The sequence below is a fragment of the Bactrocera oleae genome, chromosome 4 (genome assembly GCF_042242935.1).
Source record: "Bactrocera oleae isolate idBacOlea1 chromosome 4, idBacOlea1, whole genome shotgun sequence".
Lineage (NCBI taxonomy): Eukaryota > Metazoa > Arthropoda > Insecta > Diptera > Tephritidae > Bactrocera > Bactrocera oleae.
Window position 1 is genome coordinate 51386437 of NC_091538.1, and position 23665 is coordinate 51410101.

General features: G+C 33.0%; 3 protein-coding genes and 1 non-coding gene across 5 annotated transcripts in view; 2 read left to right on the plus strand and 2 right to left on the minus strand.

The window, feature by feature from the left end:
- The first annotated feature begins 5979 nt into the window (after nt 1–5979).
- LOC106618893 (ARL14 effector protein) lies at nt 5980–6728 on the plus strand. Its single transcript, XM_014236803.3, has one exon. The coding sequence runs from the start codon at nt 6113–6115 to the stop codon at nt 6515–6517; it is 405 nt and encodes a 134-aa protein (XP_014092278.1). The 5' UTR covers nt 5980–6112; the 3' UTR covers nt 6518–6728.
- Nucleotides 6729–7645: 917 nt separating this feature from the next.
- On the plus strand, nt 7646–18488 carry Atg7 (Autophagy-related 7). Its single transcript, XM_014236832.3, has 10 exons — nt 7646–8145; nt 8237–8432; nt 8814–9151; nt 9219–9425; nt 9491–9794; nt 9857–10045; nt 10112–10291; nt 17004–17282; nt 17364–17480; nt 17574–18488. The coding sequence occupies exons 1-10, from the start codon at nt 7955–7957 to the stop codon at nt 17625–17627; spliced, it is 2055 nt and encodes a 684-aa protein (XP_014092307.2). The 5' UTR covers nt 7646–7954; the 3' UTR covers nt 17628–18488.
- Nucleotides 10317–23665, minus strand: part of LOC106618895 (32 kDa beta-galactoside-binding lectin) — a 114071-nt gene continuing 100722 nt past the window's right edge. The window contains exons 1-3 of one of the 2 annotated variants that reach the window (XM_014236834.3): nt 13862–14847; nt 10800–11387; nt 10317–10729 (exon numbers count right to left, since the gene is read on the minus strand). In XM_014236834.3, coding sequence (XP_014092309.1) covers nt 10444–10729; nt 10800–11387; nt 13862–13953 — 966 coding nt within the window. In that variant the 5' untranslated portion in view covers nt 13954–14847 and the 3' untranslated portion in view covers nt 10317–10443. Of the gene's footprint in view, nt 10730–10799; nt 11388–13861; nt 14848–23665 lie in introns of those variants that run through there. The other variant, XM_070109337.1, reaches the window with a different exon arrangement.
- Nucleotides 19582–19653, minus strand: TRNAD-GUC (transfer RNA aspartic acid (anticodon GUC)). The gene has a single exon. It is a non-coding gene; the product is annotated as a tRNA-Asp (tRNA).

A 23665-nucleotide genomic window follows, 5' to 3' on the forward strand; every position in this document is an offset into this window, starting at 1 on the left:
AAATTTTCGAGGCCCTTACCTTAACGGTAAGAATCCTTTGTCTTTTTTATAAACACATATCCCTGAATATTTCATCAATAAACATCACCTGACATAACATTTTCAGACCTAGCAAAACATCAACTTGAAGGACCATCAGCCTTTAATAATTTGATATAACACTTTCTCGTTTTTGTCCACTTACAGGAAAAAAAAGCTTCGAAAAATTCTGCTGAAACATTTTTCGCTTTTAAAATATGGTTTTGAGATTAGCTTCACTTTTTTACTTCTAGAATTGAAGACTAATTTCTTCGACAGCAAAAAGTAAAAGTACTTTTAACCACCAATATTATTTCTTCCTTTCTTAGCTTTGGAATATTCATATCATTGTGCGTAGACCCAATTATCGTGGTCATTATATTTTAAAGCGCTCAAATTTATAACATTAACCTATCGGTGTCGACTCAAGCACCCTGTATAGCACCAATAAGAGAAGCATATCGAAAAATGTCAAAAAAAAATTTGTAAAGATTATATGGAATCTGACTAATACTTTACTCATAAATTATTTAAATTTTTTTCAATACCGCAACGCCCTTATTGGTAACCCCTTTTATATGCTTCATATGCCTTTGCAAGCATGTTAGGCTGGAAATATGTCACGAACATTATGGTCTATAACGCACCCACCGGAAGAAGTCGATGGGATATGCGATATGAGCCGTTCACATACACACACACATACACATACCTACATATGGTACATCTAAAACATATCATATTTATATGTAAATATTCAGTTTGCGGCTGCAACATTGAAGTTTTTCATATTTTTCATTTATTTGTGTCTAATTATAAGTTGCATATATGTGCGTATGTGTGGGTGTTTTCCTTGGCGGAGAGTTAAATATTTTTGTGTTGTGCTCACTCTAGTGCTTGCCAGGCACTTGTTGCTCAGCACTTTCATTCAACCATTCGCTTACGAATCATAGCCATACGCTTGCCTTACTTCAGTTATGTGACGATTATTGCAACAACAACAATGTAATTGTACTTGTATACTCACATACAAGTATATACAAACAAACATCGATATTTGCTTACTTTGTTTATGGCTAAAGACGAAATGAAACGAGTTTAATTAAAATTCAACTCAGGCGCCATTGTGTGGAGGGAACGCACACATGCGCCCACCACTGCTTATGTGTGTCATATAAATGTGTGAGTGCGCGTGTGTGTTGGCTACGGCTAGCTTACCTGTTGACCGGAATTGCTTTGTATGTGTGTGTACGCTTAATATTCTTGGTGTTAGTGCAACACCCGCACTTTCTTGTTGTATTGGTACTTAAAACATCATTTATTTGTAGTATGGTTGTTGTCCACAATTTCTTTTTTGCCATTTCAAGTAACAAATCGCCAGCGTTTTCGAATATCTACTAGTTCTAACCACCATAAAAACCGATTTCACACACACACATGCGCGATTTGAACGCACTTTACGTATGCGTATTACATGCAAATCGCGCACGCACACAACAACAATGCAGCAATTTGTATTTTCGTAAACTTCTTCGATAAATAAATTTGTGTGTTTTTTACTTTATGTTTTCAGTGAATTTCTTGAGCCGGCGAGAAGGTGTGGTGCTGAGGTCGTGCAGGGTCTAACAAATCAGTTGCCAATCGGTCACCACGACTGACGGATTAATACTGGAGATTAGGCTGTGCGTTTCGAGATCAATATTTTTACTCCTTTTTGACAAAACAAAAAATCTCAAAATATATTAAAAAAAATATCAAAAAATATTTTAAAAAAATCAAAAATTATAAAAAAATATCAAAAATGATAAACAATATCAAAATTTATATAAGATTTCAAAAATTAAATGTCAAAAATTATAACAGCTATCAAAAGTTATAAAAAAAATTCAATAATTATAAAAAATATCAAAAATTCTTAAAAATATTGAAAAAAAACATAAAATTAAAAGAACTACATAAAAAAAATATATTTAAAAAAAATCATAAAAAGATATTTAAATTTATAAAAAATTCAAATAAAAATATTCAATAAAATATATTTATATTAAAATAATTGTAAATTAACAAAACTTAAATCATAATAAATTAAAAATAAATTTTCCGATTAAAAATAAAAATATATTTTTATCCAAAAATAATAAAATAAAAAAAGTATTTCGAGTAAAATATAATGTAAAAAAATTATTTTGATAACATTTAAATTAAAAAATTATTAACCAAAACTAAAAATATAATTTGCGATTAAAAATAAAAATATACATTTATTAAAAAAACAATTTAGAAAAAATTATTTTAATTCAATAAATAATTCTATTAAAATATAATAATAAAAAAACAAAATTTTGTTATGAAACATTTTAATTGTAGAAAATATTTAGATTAAACAAATAATAATTATAATAATAATAATAATCTATAATTTTATCATCTAAAGTATTTTTCTCAAAAATCTGTTGATCAGTTGGCAAGATGTCGGCATAGCTGAAGTTAGGCTTGTGCGCCATTCTCTTTGAAAGCGGCTATGCCTCATCTAGTCAATTATTTCAACGGTGCAAGCAACACAGTGTGAACAAAATATACACAATGACGGCAGAAAATATTAAAAAAATGCAGTATTTTTTAACACATAATAACAGTAAAAAAATTTATAGTTGAATATAAAGAATAATGGTAAAAATATTTGAACAATTTTAAAAAGGTAAATACATGCAACCGAAGGGTATTTGCCACAAAGAAATCTCCAGTGAAAAACATTTAAAAATCGAAAAAAATACAGTGCTTTAGAAAATAATAGAAGGACTTACTTCGAGTGTCACAAAATGTGCTTACGGAAGTAAACGTCGGAGAACCTGTATAATATATATATAAATGATTAGCGTGACGAGCTTAGTCGATTAAGCCATGTCCGTCTTTCTATTTATATGCGAATATGGGGGGCTATAGCTTTTGAGATACCGATCTGAAAATTTTCACACATCCTTTTCTCACCAAGAAGCTGCTCATTAGTAGCATATACAAGTAGCAGTCATACAAACTGAAACTTGAAAATTATTTTACCTGACAAGATATCCTCACGAAATTTCGGATAGTTTTTTTTTTAAGGCAACAGTACAATCTACGAATATATTGCTCAGATCGGACAACTATAGCATATCAAGTGGCCGTTGGCCGTTTACGTTTTCAGATTTCGTTATGCATATATTTGCTATAAGAAGTGTACCTGTGAAACCTAGGAAAACCACAACTCTCATATCTGAGTTGTGCCCTCGGCAGAATTTACTTAACTTTTCACAGAAACGATGCAACCTTTTAAACTTTTTCTCAATTTAAGACTTTGAGGAGATGGAATCAGTTATTATCTCCTTTCTATTTTAGCCACTTTTACGCTTTTAAACTCAGGTACTAATGCATACTTCAGAATTCACTCGAAATTCTCAAGGCTGAACTAATTAATCTGCAGCCTTTTCAATTAACAGTAGAGTGAGCACCACAAAGTTCCACCTTGAACTATTTTTCCATGAGAACCCTACAAGTAGAAAAAACCTTTCACACTCCGGAGGGAATTTATATCCGTCTTGACCGTATACGCCGAGTTGACAGTCCTCGACCAAATAAAATCCAATTCCGTTCCTAATACTAAGGTACCTTATTTCGACCTATTTCGGAGACTGTTCATTTTTGTAAAACTTTTAAAAGCTTGTATAGGTGAAGTTTCATCCTATCTCGCTTTTAATATTGTCCATATTAGACTTTAATAGCGAAAGAAAAACAGGTAATTCAATATAAGTTGGAAGTTAAACAGGTTGGAGAGCATCGGCATACAAAGTGGTGAATTGATTATACTTTTTCTTCGATCTAATGAATCCTTCAGATGGAATTTTACCAAGAAATTTTACACTAGTTTTCCGGCCTTGGTTTAATAAACAAATTCTTCCTATCCACAACGAACCTAGTGCTTTTATAATATATTCATACATATATATATTTATATATTTTCTTATAATTTTATAATTACAGAGTTTTTTTATAGTATTGTTAAAAACTATCGGAAAATTGTTCGCCAGTAAAACTGATTTCAAAATTATCTGGTCGAGCAGAATAGCGAGATAATTCATCGATTCGAAGGATTTAGCTATAAAACTAGAGTGTAAGCCGATTTACATATATCCAGTTAAAAATTATCGCCTTGGCGGCATTACACAAAACTGTTTGGGACTTTTTTATTAGAGAATTGGAATTTCGAAAAATTAAAGATAAACTGTTGGAGCTGATGGAACTGAGCGGCTACACATTAGAAGGACGTAACTCAAAAACACTTTGTGATAGATTTAAAACTAAGGTTGTTTTGTTTTTAAAGGGCCAAACTATCGATACAAAACAACTTAATCATTTTTTTTGTTCACGCCCCTTAATAACGATTTGTTGGTAATCAGGTTGCGAATTTTTAATACACAAGTCTGGAATTAAGAATTAAATTTTCAATTTTTAACTTGGATTTTGGAACTAAAAATATAATAATATTTCGAATAAATATTCTATATTTAGAATAAATATTCTTTTTTTTTTGGATAATAATAATTAAACAAATAAGAATACAAAAATATGTATATTTTAATTTAATAAAAATTTTAAAAATATTAATTTTTTATCCCAAACATCTTTGATAAAATTTTTTTTCAAGCCGGTATTTGTGGTTTCAAAATAAAATAAAATTTAATTGAAATGTTAATTAAATTATTTTTTAATGCATTATTTGCAACTCAGGACATAAAGGCATTGCGATATAGGAGGCATTATACTTAGCATTAACTTACGATGCAGATATTGTAAAAAATTCGAAAAAATTTCCCCGATCAAAATCATCCCGAAACCATGGCGCCTAAAACAATGGCACCAAAAGCAAAGCGGAAAGAGAAAAATTTAAGGAGGCTTACTAATGGTGAAAGGTGCACTGGGTCAGGTTTATTAAACAATGCAGAAATATCTTCGAAATATTACTGTATTTAAATGTTTACAATCAAATATTCTTCAGTACACATAAGCTTTGTAAGTTCAGTTTAGAAACAGCAAAGTCTGTATTGATTTTTTTAGTAAAAGCACAGTTTCAAATATATATGTCAGTTATGAGTTCTTAGAGGCAAATTATACTAAGACAAAATAATAGTTTCATGTAATTAAAAATAAAATAAATTACTTCTTTACTTTAAAAAATGTTTTCTATTTTTGAGTTATGACATTATTGAGGCAACGCTTGTTGTATTAAAACGATGCATTGCTTTCATAATATTGAGTGAACGTGTTGGAATTTTCATATTCACCTTAGACGCTAAATTGGCGTTGGCCATTAACTTACTACAACCATAAACACATACAAGTGGTTATGAACATAGGTGCGCATAATAAATTTATTTCCACATATATGTATATAAGTTATTGGAAAACAATAAATATGGCACATTAAAAAAAAAAACCCAAGACAATGAACAAATTCCAACAATAATTAATTTGTATTTGTTATATAGAAAGTGGTAAGGTGGCTCATGCCAAAACTAAGCGCTAATTGATTTAGACACTGATTGCCAAAAAAAATGCCTGTTATTAACTGAAAGTAAAAGATAATGCATAAAATTAGGTGACAATGAAGTAAATATGTACATATCTATAAATATTTATATATAATATATTTATTTGTATATATGTATTAAAAGAGCATATTTTCGGAGTTAAAAGTATATTTGGAGCTAAAACAGCAATAGCGATAAAAAAATATTGTACCAAAAATATTTTTTTTATATAAATTATTATTTTTTTAATTTTTCGCTTTCTAAAAATTCCCTATAAAATGTGGCAACACTTAATTTTTACGAAACGTTCCCACATTTATTCCATATCTTGCTCGTAAATTCCGCAACTAATATGTTTAAGAATTCGTGTTTGTCTGGTCACTCTTGTAGTGATGTTAAACAGCTGAACACTAATTCATACTGTCAAAATAATTAAATTTTACAACGCTAGCGCTCAAAACATTTGTTATTTCTTCAAGTTAAAAATTCAAAACTCGTTTTAAGAGAAAATAGTAAAACAAGAAAATATTATGGATACTGATAGCGAGCTAACTGAGGGTGTCGGTGCACTACGTATGTCGTTGCGTGAACGACCACGCAAACAACAGTCAGATCGGCGACTACGCGAGCGCTCAGAAGATTTAAAGTTCCTGGAGGATTTTGATCCTGAAAAATCAAATCGTGAAAAGCGCAAGCTGAAGCGCAAGCTAACCAATTCACGTTCTACAGTTTACGATGAGTATGGTCACATGCGTCATAATGGCATGGATATATGTGACTGCTTGGATGAAAAGTGTCCAGGTTGTTGGTTTGAGTGCAAAAATTGTGGCTCAACGCGCTGTGGTGTACAGTGTCGTGTGAATAGAAAACAGTTCGTGGATGAAATCACATTTGATGGCAAAGATGTGGTGATAAAAAACAAATTTGTATTGTAGTTGATAAAAGTAAGATTTTAAAAACAATTGAGGAACTTGTTACATATAGATTTCCTGTTGCACAGTTGTACAAGGCTGTTTTTTTAAATTTTATATTGCATTAAGTATTTAATTAATTATTTCGCGCATTGATTTTCTTAATTGTAATACACGGATATGTGCATCTATACTGATTATGAAATAAATTATAATACCTTTTTTATAAATGTAATTATAAACAAGTTTTAATTAATTGAAATCAATATAGGAAATTAGAAAATGTTCTTTCTTTTGTAAATATTTATCGTACGTTTTCAACATAGGGAGTACATGAACCTATATAACTGGAACGGTTATAAACGTGGGTATGGTCAATGACTCTGTACCAAATAAAAAGAAATAATATATTTGTTATAACTATAAGAAAACTTTGATTATTTATAGCACAAGTATCAAAATAAAAGCAATAACAAAATATGGACGGCGGTAGGCCAAAACCAATTTGCATACATCGCATCAATGACTGACACCTCAATAGAATTCTGTTTCTGGAACCAAACAGATTTTTATCCAACCAAGGCCTTTATGCTGACAATATGTTATGTTACAACAACAATAATAAATACTTAAATTAGTTAGTTAGTTCCCATAACCAAAGGCTTTTATTTTAAGGATCTAATCCTGTTTGCACCGGACCTAGGTACTGGTTACAACAACAACTTAAAAATGCGAATATTATAACTAAAAATAGTTTCCAATAAACATCTTACAAGTGGAAAATAAAATATAACCAAAGGCTTTTATTTTAAGGATCTAAACCTGTTTGCACCGGACCTAGGTACTGGTTACAACAACAACTTAAAAATGCGAATTTTATAACTAAAAATAGTTTCCACATCTTACAAGTGGAAAATAAAATATTAATTTTATATTATGAATTACTGAAGTAAATAATAATAATAAACTACTTCAAAAACACGTTTGTAGTAAATTAATGCTTATTTTTTATATAGTTCAGTCAATATGCACCCAAAGTGTAATTTTGGGGTTAAAACGCGAAATTAAGAATAACTGGCAGCACAATTTGTCTTTGTTTCAATCAGCTGACGACTTCAGTTTTTATACGTTTTTCAAATGTTTGTGTTTTTATTTGCAAAATACTGATTACAATACATATTTTTTTGCTTTTATCTATAGAATATTGATTTTAGTAACTCGTTGTCTAGATTTGGCATTGTGTACACAAAAAACGCCAGCAGTACGAGTAAAGTGAAATAAACAAAACGTAAAATACGCTTGCGTGAGTAAACACAAAGAACGATATTTTTACAAAGCTGCTCCAGCCACACGTATATTTGAGATCAAACCAACGACGACGACGGCTGGATTATCAACAGCACAGAAAGTTTATCAATTAAGTGTTATCTTAAAGTGACAGATAACTAAAATTAGTACGCGATGTCAGACACAACCGTCCTACAATACGCGCCACTGCAATCCTTTGTGAATCCAACATTTTGGCACAAATTATCTGATATTAAATTGAACCATGATCGACTATCGGATGCGCCAAAGCCAATTTTTGCTTACTACACCAATTTCAACGCAAAGGCATGTCTGTTAGAAACAGATTATGCTGCTTTCAACGGGTGAGTTCATATGAGATGAGCTAAAAAAAAAATAAACTATGATAGCTATGCGCCAATTACTAATGTAAATAAAACACTTGGCAAATTCCAGCGACTTTACGGCGCCAAGACTATATTACCCTGCCTTCGGTACGCTGTACAACAAAAATACAATTGAAGACTTCAAAGCTTGTGATAAAAATGAGTTGTTGCGGTTAGAGGGGCGTCAATTGGTGGATGATTTTCGAAACGACCGTATTCTGGATGACCCCAAATTACTTGCGCGATTCTTTGTTCTTTCATTTGCGGTAATATAAATTTTAATTATTATGACGTCACTTGTTTTTGTAGATGTCGGTGTGGATTTCTGCAACCGTTGTATTTACAAGCCATATGTAGAAATGAACTGGCTGATTTTTATACCCTGATCAAGGAATATTTGCCATGATGTTTGTAACACCCAAAAGGAAACGTCAGGCCTCTATATAATATATATATGTATATATATGACCAGCATGCCTAGTTGAGTCGATTTAGCAATGTCCGTATGTCCGGTATCATAGCTTCGGTTAATTTATTGTTTTATTCCTCTATCTATCCCTATCTTTTGAAAATTATTATATCATAGTGTAATATTTGATATTATTTTAATTAATTTTTTGTTTAAATGTACATTTATACCCTTACAGGATCTAACTACTTACAATTACTACTACTGGTTTGCATTTCCTTGTCCACTAACACCAACACTAAAAGTAGAAAATGGTTCCTCACCACAGTCTTTGTCTGACATTCCAGAACTGCTGCATTTAGAAAGCTTACTAAAAAGTCAAGCACAAAAGCCCAATTTTTTTATAGTCAAAAGCAACGAAAAGGATACTATATATACTCTGAAAGATTTACTTGCAAACAATGCGGTATTAGCAGAGCAATGTGATGAACTTTATTTTGGCTTCGCCGACCCCAGTGAATACAAGCATCCCTCATGGTTGATGCGTGTATATGCGGCGTACATTTTTTACAAATGGTTAGTTAAATTTAAGCCTGATCTCATTAATATTTCTAATTTTTATGTTATGTGTTTATATATACAGTCCCAGCTTAGTTGGTAAAACGGTGAGATTTTTGGGCTTGCGCTACAATAGCAAAAATGAATGTGGCAAAAGCCTCGTTTGGACCGTGCAGCAAACGGAACCAGTGAGTTTTAATGAGGATACGCCATTCGTTGGTTGGGAACCCAACCGCAATAACAAAATGGGTCCACGTATGGTGTCGATGCGAGACAGCATGGATCCTAAAATGTAAGCTTTGCATATGGTAAAACAAAAATAATTTAAAATATATACATTTTTTTTATAATTTTCAGTCTAGTCGAAAGTGCCATAAACTTGAATTTGAAACTGATGAAATGGCGTTTAGTGCCTGATTTGAATTTAGATATAATTGCGAATACAAAATGTTTACTGTTTGGCGCCGGCACTCTCGGCTGTAATGTGGCGCGTAATTTACTCGCTTGGGGCTTTAAACATTTAACGTTTCTAGATAATGGTCGTGTCAGCTATTCAAATCCATTGCGACAAACGCTGTACACGCACGCAGATGCCATTGCAGGCAACGCAATGAAGGCGGTTACGGCGGCCAAACGTGTGCAAGAAATCAATCCAACTGCTGTGCGTAAAAATTAGTAGACAAGTGGTGTTTATAGTTGTAATTTTATATATTTCATTTACAGGCCTCCACAGGGCATGTCATGCAAATACCCATGCCAGGTCATACCATAGGCGCATCGATGGAGCAAGAAATCAATGAGGATTTGAATACTATCAAAAGTTTAGTAGAAGAACATGATGCTATTTTCTTGTTGACCGATTCACGCGAGAGCCGTTGGCTGCCCACACTGCTGGGCACTATTTTTCAAAAGGTTCGTACAGAATGCTTAATTTCTGATGAGAATTTCACTTTTTACCTGTGTTTGTTTTCTTTACAGATAGTTATTAATGCCGCGTTAGGCTTTGACAGCTACTTGGTGATGCGTCATGGTGCCGGTTCGCAAGGCAATGAAGCAGCTGGCGATGCCGCACAAGCAATAGATATTGGTGATTTGAAGTGTATCGGTGGTACAAATTTGGGTTGTTACTTCTGCAACGATGTCACAGCGCCAGGAAATGTGAGTATAATAACAAAAAAATATATATTATTTGTAGATAATTTTTATTTCGCATTTGAAATATTTGGTATAACTAATAGTTTTGTACAAAAAATATTTATGCTTATATTGAATGTGTGCGACAAGAAAATTTGGCATACGGAATGTTGGTGCTAAGCACATTCGTAGTCGTGCTTTGAATACTTTTCGAAACCCGTACAAGAGGGATCACCCATTTGCAAGTGGTCCACACCCGTCACATGCATATGCAAACCATTTATACATGTAACCTTGAAGCCGACAAGATTTTGAAATACATTTGTTGTGCGATAGGCATAGCTGCAGAAGTTATAGCCATCCACTGCGGTGAGGAATTCGCGCTCTGTAAAGGCGATGGCAAGCTTGAATTGCTGATTAAAGACGAATGGAAAACCGCCATGGCGCTCCTCCTGTCCAAATCTATGTCGATATGTAGAATGTATATTTTTAAAAGAAATTTATAAATTTTTATAAAATTTAGTAGACTCACTCAAAGGCCTTATTCATTGAATTGCGCACAACGGCTTTCTGATCGAAACGCACGCTGAAATGCAGCTCCTCACGTTTCGTGTCGCTGTCCAAAAATTTAATTATAAATTGACCCTTCTTATTATCAAAACATCGTGCGGTTATCACAATTAAATGGCCTGGGCTAAACATTATCGATGAATCATTACTGAACGCCTTCCCGAAATCGGATGATTGTATAGCCGGCCAGGGATATGGGAAGACTGCGCGATGATCCACCTGCTTAATCACCTGTATCTGTTCGCTTATCTCGATGCTGCGTAACGATTGGAGTGGCATGCGATATCTGAATGTACAAAAGGGTCGATTGTTGATCGCTATGTGAAATTTCTCCTCACAAGCGAGTATGTAAATTACGAAAAACTCTCCCGACTCAATGGGATTCTGCAATGAATGTCCTTCAATGTCATGTATCTCCTCCTCACCCCACACGCCGCCGATACGTGCATTGCGCACAATTATATCCTTGCGAAAGGAGCAAGCGAAGCGCAAACCGATGTCGGCATTTGGATCTATCACCGATTTGGCAGTCGACAAATTGATTTGAAATCTTAAAGCAAATTAATTATGCTAATAATTAATAAACAAGTAAGGAAGGGCTAAGTTCGGATGTAACCGAACATTTTATACTCTCGCAAAGTCAAATAGTATACTCGTTTGAGATTTCTTTGTGGATTGACTGATATTTTCGGTAGAAGGTCAACTATAGGCACTGGGGTCCACATATTTAGTACTTAGGGGCTTAAACAGTTTTGGTTCGATTTAGACAATTTTTGGCCACAAGGTGGCGTACTTTAATCGCATTATTCACGCAAAGTTTTATCCCGATACAGTCATTGTTGCCTGATTTGCATAGTGGAAAGTGAAATAATCAGATGGAATTTAAAATGGTGTTATATGGAAAGTAGGCGTGGTTGTAGTCCGATTTCGCCCATTTTAGCACTGTGACATAGAAACATGAAAAGAACGTTATGCACCGAATTTGGTTGAAATCAGTTAAGCAGATCTCAAGATATGGGTTTTCACCTAAAAGTGGGCTGTGCCACGCCCACTGTCTAATTTTGAACGCGGTTCCTATAAAGTCATCTCATACCATCCCAGAGATAAAATTTAATGACTCTGGCGTGTTTAGTGCTTGATTTATCGCGCTTTTAGTAGTTTTTAACAGTACCGTTATATGGGGAGTGGGCGGAGTTGCCACCCGATTTCAACTATTTTCACACCGTCAATAGAAGTGCTAAAAATATTTGCTTCCAGTGAATTTTGTTATTATAGCATTAGCGGTTTAGGAGATATGCACATTAAACCTATTAGAGGCGGGACCATGCCCACTTTTTTAAAAAAAATTTTAACTGCAGATGCCCCTCCCTAATGTGATCCTGTGTACCAAATAACAGTCTTGTATCTTATTGCGGAGCTTAGTTATGGCAAGTTATTTGTTTTTGATTAATGGCGTTTTGTGGGCGTGGCAGTGGTCCGATTACGCCCATCTGCAATACCAACCGTCTCACGGTACCATGAAACATGTCTACCAAGTTTCATAAAGATATCTCAATTTTTACTCAAGTTAGAGGTTGCACGGACGGACGGACAGACGGACGGACAGACAGTCACCCGGATTTCAACTCGTCTCTTCATCCTGATCATTTATATATATATAACCCTATATCTAACTCGATTAGTTTTAGGTGATACAAACAACCGTTAGGTGAACAAAACTATTATACTCTGTAGCAACAGGTTGCGAGAGTATAAAAATTGCACGATTTAGGTAGTTACATACACTTGCATATATTTATAAACAATCGACTTCTTTCAACTTTCTAACGGTTATATTTAGTAGTAGCATTACTTCAGATTTTTAAGTAAGCATCTTACTTTGAGTTGGCCTCTCAATCTTATATTTTTTATAAATGCGCCCAAATATATACTACAAATTACCAATCACCTAAACTTTATGCATTCTAATCGAAAGGGCTTTTAAGATGGTTAGTTAAGAGATGACAGTATTATTGAGCGCCTGAATTAGATATTCTCTATTTGGAACTTATGCAATAAAGTTCAAATCAAACCCGATCCATTTCTGTTACAACAATCTAGAAAATAAGAGGTGTAATCATCTTAGTAGCTTATTACCTGCTGTCAGTAATATTGAGCTCTATTGTTTGGTGTTGTTGTAACGCTTAACTAAGTATGATATTTGTGTAATTAACTGAAGCTCCAAGTGATGAACAGGACTGACTGAAGGGATAGGGGTTTTACTTTAGTAGAATTGATTTATTAATTATCTGAGTCTTGTAAGAGTTGTTTATTATTCTGCAACAGAGAGAGATAGAGAATGGGAGAGAGAGTCGTTACACGTTTCGTTCCAATTGGCGCTCTCGATTTGAAACACAAATATTTTTATAGCATTGCATAGATAATTTTTATGTTTTTTCAAATTATGGTAATAACACAATTATGATTTTATTCCATAAACTGAATCTAAAACGGATTTATAAAACTCTAAATGCTGCAAGTTAAATTAATTAACTATATTTTTTATTATTTTTGTGACTTGTATATAATAAGGTTTTTACTTTATGGTAGATGCGAGCAAAAATATGTAAATATCAATCCAAACATCACTCATGCCTTTAAATTTATAAATTCAAATATTTACGGTCAATAAAATCAATAATATGTATATAATCAGTGTTGATTATTCATTATTATTAAAGTAGATTACACTATCACTAATTTTGTTAAACGCTCACAAATGTTTGTATGTATTTATCTAACACGTCACTTAGCGTATTGCTCATCGCTGATAGTAAATGCCTTTACAAATTTTTTGAAAGCACGTTTAATTTAAACATTTATTTATAATTACGAAAAATATTCAAGAAATTAAAATTCGTATGAGAAAATATACATGTTTGCCGAAAACTATGCGTGTCAGCTAACTGAAATAGTCGATTGTTTATGCATACATACATAAATATGAACATACGTTGAACTGGAGCAAGCACACTTGCCGCTTACCTTGAGGCGCTGTCTATGGTCTTCGCCACGATCTCCAAGGCATGTCCAAATTCCAGGTGGTGTGCCAAATTGCCAGCAAATTCTGTTAACATTTTTGCTTATATTAAATACTGGTGTGAAAACTATTAAATTTTTTTTTTTTATAATTTGTATTGCTTCTACTATGGTATTATGGTTATAAGTAAACCCGCACGTTATCACAACACAAAACGGCTTCGGCCACACTTGGCAAATGACAATAATCAACTACGAAAGGTAAAAACCGCGAATATTATCAGCGTATTGCCTAGATATTTTAAAGTTTTAATACTTGTATGGGCATATATATATACATACATATGTACTTTGTACGTATCTGTCTAAGTATCTGCTTTAACGTTGATAATGTTTCACTTGCTGCTATTGCAGTATGTGTAGTCGCCACTACGCGTATGTGTAACTTTTGCGCTCTGACTTATGGTTGTTGTTGTTTTGACTTTTATCTAATCATTGAATAAACAGTTGCTGGTATTCTTTAGAGTTGCGGCAAATTTTTTTGTATTAAATGTTGTATTTTCGATTAAATTTTATTTTTTATATTCTTGTTTAACTTTTTACTTATTTTTATTTATACTTTTTTTTTATTCTTTGTTGCTTTTTATTTAGTTTTTTTTTTGCTCTCACAACTTAGTATCAGCTTCTAACCCTGCTTCAATCAACCTCCACACACAACTGTTGCTAATGTTGTTACACTCTGCCCTCATAAAAATACTCAGCTGTTTCACCAGCTTTATTTATTTACATACTTTTCCACAAAACAGATATTAAAACACACGTTTTTTGTTTTCCCATTTTCCCACCGGTATTCGCTTCTCAATCGCATGCTTGCAAATTCCACGTAGCAGCACCTTCGATAGCGACTGCAGTCAACACAAGCGCGCCAGTCAATGTGTTCTGAGTCGCAATAGTTTCGCTTGACCCAAAGCGACTGCATACGAAATTAAGTATGGAAACATTATTACCTTCCTCATTATTATTTTTCGCGTATTTACACAAAAATACACCGCAGGCAGTTTTTGCCATTTGAACATACCATATTTGCAATTGTCTGCGGCCTGCGTGTTGTGCGTGCCCACCAATTGTAACATCTCCAATTAATTCACTTTTTGTAATAGTATGTTTTTATTATTATTTTTTTGTTTGTTTGTTTGAAACTTGTTTCTTCTTACGTCACATTTAACAATTGTCTCTTTTGGCTCTTTTTAAGCAGCTTAGCAATTTATTAACTCATTGCTATGTTACTCACCGTTTGATATGAGTGCCACATCGTTCTTCTCACTGTTTTGTCTTTAGATTATACATTTTAGTTGTGCTCACCGGACACTTTTGCACTCAAAACAAACAAACAATAGTCACTCATACTAAACATTTACAAATGGCAATCAAATGCATAAATATTAGTGACACGTCATTCTGCTTAACTGTTAACCAAGAGACCATACCATGTAGTTAGTAGTGGATAGTTTTGAAAAACTAATTTATTTAAATATCAAAGTAATTCTGATATATTTCTATCAGCAATTTTAAATAGTTGATTGCTTGTAGTAACAAAATATGGAAGAACTGCAAAATATTAAATCTAAGAATTTGCATATATGTCTTTCATATAAACGGGAATTCATGAGAAGAGTTTATTTCATTAGAAGTTTAGGCCCGAGAAAAAAGTTCTAAAAATTTTGGATTGTAACTTTTGGTCCCTACCTTTCGCAGAGGTTTTCTTCAGAACAGCCTTTGCATTTCTTGTAAAGTTAGGTTAAGAGATCGATCCTAACAGAAATCTCACTTGGACAACTTAGAACGCCGGTCCGTTGTGGTAACTATAACTCATATTTAATACATCATACGACCCTTAAAAATTGACAAGGGGCTTTGAGACTAGACTCTTCGGGTTCGCCAAAGGTAAGACTGCCGTGATGTTTAACCTCAGTCTTGCAAAGGCTTTGACAACTAGCGCCCGACAAGACAAGCTCGGTCCCATTCCGATGCGAGCGGGGCAAGGGTGCCCCTTTTGGCTAGCTCATCGGGTTTGTAGTTGCCAGTGTTTCCGTTATGACCACGTACCTAAACAAGTCTGATGATGTAGTAGCTTGTTGTTTGTTTTAGTGAGTACAGACACTCCTTGACTAGATTAGCTAGACTAGCGCTAGTATTGCCGCTTTGCTGTCGAAATAATTGCTCACATCACAGAAAGAGGTTTTACTTCGTAGCAGTTCGTCTACCGGCAATTTAATAGCAGCTCCTTATGCCTAAAATACTACAGTGCTCCGGTAGCTTAAAGCTAAGATTGACGGAGAGCTCCTTTCAGAAAACTCAACATTCAGAATTTCGGCGTGTCTTTGTTTGGACTCCTTCATATACCCAGCTTTCCTGAGCCTAAGAGCGCACTATGCAGCAATATACCTGCCGGCAATGTCCACGAGTGCTACGTGTTAATTGGCATTAAGCGCAGTGCGCTGGAAATGTCGATGAGAGCCGCTTTTTGGACATGTTCAAGCTACTTAGCAAATATAAGCACCTAAAACAATAATTTCACTAAATCAACCGACATTTTCTTTTGCGTTTGCAGAGGAGAACAACGAGCTCAGCGTTCTTTGAATAGTTCTAGTCAAAGTAGTGTGGTCTTGTTTCCAGTCGTCTAGTGACTCTAAAAAGGTAGTTACCCCTTGACAGGTACTAGTAAATTCTCATTAATCCATTAGTCTATCCAGCTTAAAACTTGTAGGATCCTTCAGCTGTAAACTGATAAGGGAGTCACCCATCTCTCCACAGAAAGCAAAAATTGTAGAAACATCTTGCTTTAAAAAAGAAGATAACCGCAAGTTAGCATTCAGATTTCTGATGTTGGTTGGCGATAGTATCCAAGAAACACTTTGTTTACAGTTCCGAAACAGTGATTGAGGAACGGTTGAGATTAAACTTGTATATGGGATCATCATCAAAACTTCGTCTAAATATTGTCGAAAGACAATTTCAAAAAATCTATCTGCTGTAATGTTTAGTTAAATATGCTTGTTTATATGCTGCATATAACTAGTTATACTTTAAACCAAATAAATTCAAATTATATTTTAAATTATCATTCCAAATATTTTTTCAACTCCAGTCGCTCAAGGATCGCACATTGGATCAGCAATGTACCGTTACACGACCAGGTGTATCGTGTATTGCCGCTAGCTATGCAGTTGAATTGTTGGTGTCACTGCTGCAGCATCCACTACGTGACCGCGCACCCGCCTACTACTGCGCTAACGGTCAATCGAATAGCAAAGAGCCAGAGGGGCTACTCGGCATCATACCGCACTCGATACGTGGGCAGCTGAGCAATTTCGAAAACATTTTGCCGGCAACGCAGAAATTCTCTCAGTGCATTGCTTGTTCGGAAGTAAGTAATTGTATAAATAATTAAATGTTCATATGTCTATGTATGTATGTATTGAATATTTCACACTTTTGCTGTTCGCAGAAAATAACTGCGGAATATCGCGCCCAAGGGAATGCATTTTTATTCAAAGCTTTCGAAACGGCCAAATATTTAGAAGACTTGACTGGCATCTCTGATTTTAAGGCATTGGATAGCACGGTGGGTGTAAAATGAAGAGAAATCATTATAAAAATTAAAATTTAAATTATTAAAAGAAAAATTCTATTTAATAAACTTTGTTTTTTTTTTTAGATCATCGACTTCGATGACTCCGACTTGGAAATGTCCGAAACGGAGGATATGTAATTTTTACCAACGCAATTTCTTATAATTGTTTTCCTAAAGCTTGTTGTTTACTTTTAGCTTAAGTTTATTGTTGTGCGCACTACCTAACTGTATACATATGTATGTTCATAAAAGTCAATTGCATGTTTTAAGAGTGACATAAAGCCTATATATTTTAAATTCGATTTTATAGCATTTATAAACAACTGAAATTATTATGTTTAACGAAGATTTTATAAGACGCAATTTCCTTAATTTTTAAGCCTATAGAATATAGCTTAATTTTAAAAACATGTATTTGCATATATACATATGTACATATACATACATACTAGTTCGTTGCTTGTAGGCTTATTTGTGCTATGCTGTATATTTAGTTCTTTGTATACAACATTTATAAAGTGTAAAAGTAAAAAAAAAAACGCAATACAAACTAATTATTGTCAACAAAATTTTATACTACAAGTATGTAGCTAATAGCTTGGGGACTTATAAGTGGGCTGAGGTTGTTTTCAGAAATAATTTAGAGCAATTTTAAGCAATGAAATACCAATACCCACAAAATATCTAAACTTTCACAGTAATAGTTATGAAATTGTTAAATTTTTGTATTCAAAAAATATTTGAATAATTTTTTGGTGAAGTTTTGTGCTGTATACATATATGGCGTTTTATATAATGATTTTATTTTATGAAACATTACTTTTATACAAAGATTAGTCCACCTATAAATTGATAAATGGATGATAATTTATTTGACACTCGATTTTTAACATAATCGAATATTTCTATAAATTTTAAACTGCTTATATTTCTATATGTAAATGTATGTATATGTATGCTTCTTGTCTTAATAAAAATTGGAAAAAACTAAAAATTAAATTGGATTTTTTTTATAACACCAACTACTAAATATTTAAAAACTAAGTTTCAAAATACATTTTTGTCAATTTTAGGTAGAACCACTTATGTATTTGAGTTGGATTATTATACCCTGAACAGGCTATATTAAGTTTGCCATGAAGTTTGTAGCACCCATACAGAAACGTCAGTGAACTTTAAAATATATACATGTATATGTATATAAATGATCAGGGTCGAGCTGAGTCGATTTGGCCTTGTCCATCTGTATATTTTCGAAATAGTCTCTCAGATTTTGAGATATCGATCTGATTGCACACGTCCTTTTCTCCCAAAGAAGCTGCTAATTTGTCCGAACCGCCGATATCGGACCTGTATAGCATATAGCTGCCATACAAACTGAACGATCGGAACCCAATATTTTTATGGACAATCTTTTCATTTGACGGGATATATTTAAGAAATTATGCATAGAATCCTATGGTGCAACCTCCGAATAAATTGTTCAGATCCTTGTAAGGAATATTTCGTATTTGTGAAGGATATTATAGCTTCGGTGCAACCGATGTTAACGTTTTTTCTTGTTTTTAAATATAATTAATTTAAACATTTATTTTATATTAAATCGAGTTTAAGAAAGAGATGAAAGGTCTGAAAATATCTCCCTTTGCAGCTTAAAACCATAAAAAAAAAAATACCGTTGCTACGACAGTCGGGTGTACGTACACGAAACGGGCTCAAATTTGTATCCGGGCAAAGACTGTCAACTCGGCAGCATACCTCCAAATCACTTATTATTAAGCTTATTGCTTCTCTAGTAGGAAAGTGGTGCATAAGGAAAGTAAAATATTGGAGAAAATAATTCAAAACTTTTTTATATTATTTACCTTTTATATGAAAATATATATGTTTATAATATAATATTTTTCTACAAAATATATTTTTGGATAAGATAATAAAAAAATTCACTCATTTGAAATAATATTTTTTTATTCAATACAATAACTTTAATTTATTATATTTTACACATATACATATAAAAATTACATTATATCATATATAACAAAAAATCAATTGCAAAAAAAAAATCAAATAAAAAATAATAATTTTATTTCTCCCCGACGGGGAATTGAACCCCGGTCTCCCGCGTGACAGGCGGGGATACTGACCACTATACTATCGAGGACACAATTATAAATTGTCAATAAACATACTTATACTATAGTACAACGAAAAATTATTTATTAGGCAGCAATAGTTATTCATTGAAAGCTTTGTTGGTACATAATGATAAGTAAACGATGAAGCTTTTGAAAAATTCAAATCAAACGACGTGGAAAGTAAATATACGTTAGGGAAGAGGTTTTTAAATTTATTTGAAATCATTGCATCCATAAAATAGAGTAAAACGACGGAAAGGTAAACAAAAAACTGTATAATAAAAGAGTAAATAAAATATAGAAGGCAAGCTAAAAATATTTATTAAAAAAAAAAAAAAAATTATTTAACAAACAAATTAATAATATTTTTTTAACAAAAAAAATACATGAAAGTAATTATTAAAAAAATAAGAAATGAAAATATATATTAAAAACATAAAATTAAATTAAATAAATGAAAATATTTCTATAACAAAACAAAAATCAATAAAACAAAAATAAAATCAAAATATTTTTTTAGCAACAAATAAAAAATATATTTATTTATAAAATAAATAAATAAATTTTGAATTCTGAGTATTTATGTTTTTAGCGTCTATTTTCTTTTATCCTTATCCAGCAGACAGTGTGGCATAATAAAAGGAAACTACTTTTACATATAAATATTACTATATACTACTTATATTACATTATGTACATATATCCGAAGAATATTTCAGAAGGAGAGTGGATTAATCTGTACATGGATACATAGTAAACGATATGCATATAATTGTAATATTTTGTATATATTTATATATGAAGTTATGTATTTTATGTATTGTATAAGGCATCATTCCTGTGTTACTAAACTTAAAATCGTTTTTTACTTCTTTAATATAAAATATTAAATTTATTTATTTTTTTTATTTTGCAAAAATTTTATTTTAATTATCAAGTATTTTAATAAGAATAATAAATAATAATATTCTTAATCAAAAAATCTTTGCCCATTGACATCTGGCCAAGCCCATTTATTATATAAACATGACTTCAGATTAATTTATTTGTTTATAATGATATTCTGTTATCATTGTACTAATAAGAAATCGTACACACATACATACCATATGCACATATGTATACCATATATATTTGTATGCAGTGCAGCGAGCTTTGTTGTAAATAAATTTTTACATATTTAATAAAAGTGCAGATTAATGCCAAAAGGCATGTCAGAAAAATAAACAATAACTAGAGAAATAAAAATAATATATATAGTATATGTACATAAATGTACACATATTTATTTACATATATATGAACATGTAAGAAAGTGCAGTAGGACAAAAAAACTCTGTTCCAAAAAAAAAAAAAAAATGTGGAAAACGGTTGGCCTCAAGGGCCATCCCTGCAACTTCCCTCTAATTTCATACGCTAACGTTCAAATTTCGCTTTTTTCACTGCTTTTGAGCTCTTCGAAATTTTTCGTTTTCGATATCTAGCAAGTAAATCAACCGATTTCGACCCGGTTTGCGGCAAACGATGTGTTTCTTCAAGGTTTAGAACTGATTAGTTTTTGGTATTCGATTTTTTATTTTTGAGATTTCTCAAAATCTACTGGTCCGATTGGGTCCAAACTCACACGAAATTCAAGTGCAATGAAACCCTTTGGAATGCCGTTTAGTTTATTCAAATCGGTTGAGCCGTTTAAAAGTTATAAGAGGGTCACATACATCCACACACACACACACATACATACAGACATACGGACATCATCGTAGAAATGTTCGGGGAAGCTTCCTCGACCCTCAAAACGTCGAGATCTGTTGAGAACTCGATTTTTGCAAAATGGGGTGAAACCAATATCTTCCCGATTTTTAGAAAATTTTCAATTTTCTTAGCGGGAAGTTAAAAATTAAATATTACTTCTCTACCGAAACTTCAATACATTGAAAGAATTAGCGTAGAAACTAACACATGCACACCGTGAAACTTATAAGCCCTATGCATAAGAAATTTTTTTCTGTTCGGGGGGGCGAATTTTCCAAGATATCATTTTTGAGGACGATATGCACGATTCGAATTGCCCACTAAGAGTGCACCTCATTCGGGACTACGCCCATCTAGATTAGCGGAACAACGCGCCTACGTGCTAAACCCTTAACTCTATCATCAGTACTTGTATACGGCCCACAGAACTGCCGTTAGGCATTACATCGAAAGGCCAAGCTTAGGCATTCGGCTCGCGAGTCACGCCTTTCAGGCCCATCTTCGAAATTCTTGCAGAACTATCGCAGGCCACATTCTCACTCGACCACACCAGTTTCGACTCGCTCCGCTATTAATTTCTATGGGTCCATCTTCCCTTCGTAGCTGCGTCTCTTTCCGCTCTGTAACCGTTAGTTGCTCCTATACTTTTGGATCTACCCTAAACTCTTTTGATTTCCCTAGCAATTATGTCCGGTGGTATGATATTCGCTATGATCCCGCCGCCTCGTGAGATACTGTGCGGAATGCATAAAAAAATGATGAACGATCTTGCGTACACAAAAAGTTTCAGTTAGACTTATCAATTAGGCTTTAAGAACTTTATAGAAACTTTAACAGAAATCACTGGTAGATGCTACAGTACGTTTAACAATGAATGGCAAATTAATTTTTATACGCTGAACAGAGTATACGAAATATGCCATGATGTTTTTAATACACAAAAGGAAACCTCGAAGATATATAAAGTATATACATACAAGTATATAAATGATCAACGTTACGAGCCGAGTCGATATAGCCAAGTCTATACACCTGGACGCAAACTCCCTCAGTTTTTGAGATATCGATCTGAATTTTATATCCGTCTTTTTCTCGTCAAGAAGCTGCTCATTTGTCGAAGCTGCCATATCGGACAACTATAGCATATAGAGATTATAAAAATACTTGTATAACATATTGTGTGCCGAGAACACTTGACCTATCACTTTAATTAAAACATGCTAAACTGCTAAGAATGCGAAAAACAAGAGGTTAGACAAAAATGAAGCAATGGAAGGCAAAAGCAAGTAAATAAATCTGGGTTAATTCTTATTTAAAGCCTTATTTATTAAGATTTTTTGAATATATATAAATGTTTGTAGTTAAATAGTATATTAAATGAGTATTTGAATTATTTCTTATGTACTTTTTTTTAATTATCCACTACAATAAGGCAAGCAAAATTTTGATTAAAATAACGAGTTCGACATTCATTGATGAGTTGTAGAGTGCTTAAACTTTATGAGTCTGCAAACTATCTGCTTCGATGTAAGCTGATTGCATTTGGCATTTTTAAGTGCCCCCAGCGTTGAAAGACAATTTTGCATGTTTGAACGCTACAAAAAAAGTCGTTTTTCATAAGATTGTTACTGGTCATGAAAAATAGATCCATTACGACAACTCTAAACGCAAAACATAATATTTGAAACCTGGCCAAATAGCCAAATCAACAGCAAAGCCAAATATCTATGATGTGAAGGTAAAGCTCTGTATTTGGTGGGATCAGAACGGCGTGCTTTATTATGAGTTTTTAAAACCGATTGAAACTATAAATTGGGAACGCTACTCATCAAATTAAAGCGAGCGATAGCCGAAAAACGTCCGGAATTCGCAACTAGATAAGAGGCAATAATTTTCCATCTTGACAACGCACGGCCTCATGTTGCAAGCCCAGATAAAATCTATTGGGAAATTAGCGGCTGGGAAGTTTTGCCTCAACCGCCTTATAACTCAGACCTTGTCTCTTCTAACAACCATTCGGTTCCGGTTGATGTAAAACGCCCTCACTGAAATACGTTTCACATCAGAACATGGTACTAAAAAATGGCTTGGTTCATTCTTGGCCGCCCTTGCCGGCGCTGATCTTTTGGAATGGAATACATAAATTGCCAGAAGATCATTACTTATTTGTTTATGTTATATTTTAGTTATTCATTCATTAATTTATTATACTCTCGCAACCTGTTGCTACAGAGTATAATAGTTTTGTTCACCTAACGGTTGTTTGTATCACCTAAAATTAATCGA

What these genes read in the sequence shown, in the direction of transcription:
- LOC106618893 (XM_014236803.3), top strand. Translation starts at nt 6,113, where the DNA reads ATGGATACTGATAGCGAGCTAACTGAGGGTGTCGGTGCACTACGTATG.
- Atg7 (XM_014236832.3), top strand. Translation starts at nt 7,955, where the DNA reads ATGTCAGACACAACCGTCCTACAATACGCGCCACTGCAATCCTTTGTG. An exon ending in AAGAAATCAATCCAACTGCT is followed by an intron (nt 9,795 to 9,856) that starts GTGCGTAAAAAT and finishes TTTCATTTACAG; the next exon opens with GCCTCCACAGGGCATGTCAT. An exon ending in AGTGCATTGCTTGTTCGGAA is followed by an intron (nt 17,283 to 17,363) that starts GTAAGTAATTGT and finishes TGCTGTTCGCAG; the next exon opens with AAAATAACTGCGGAATATCG.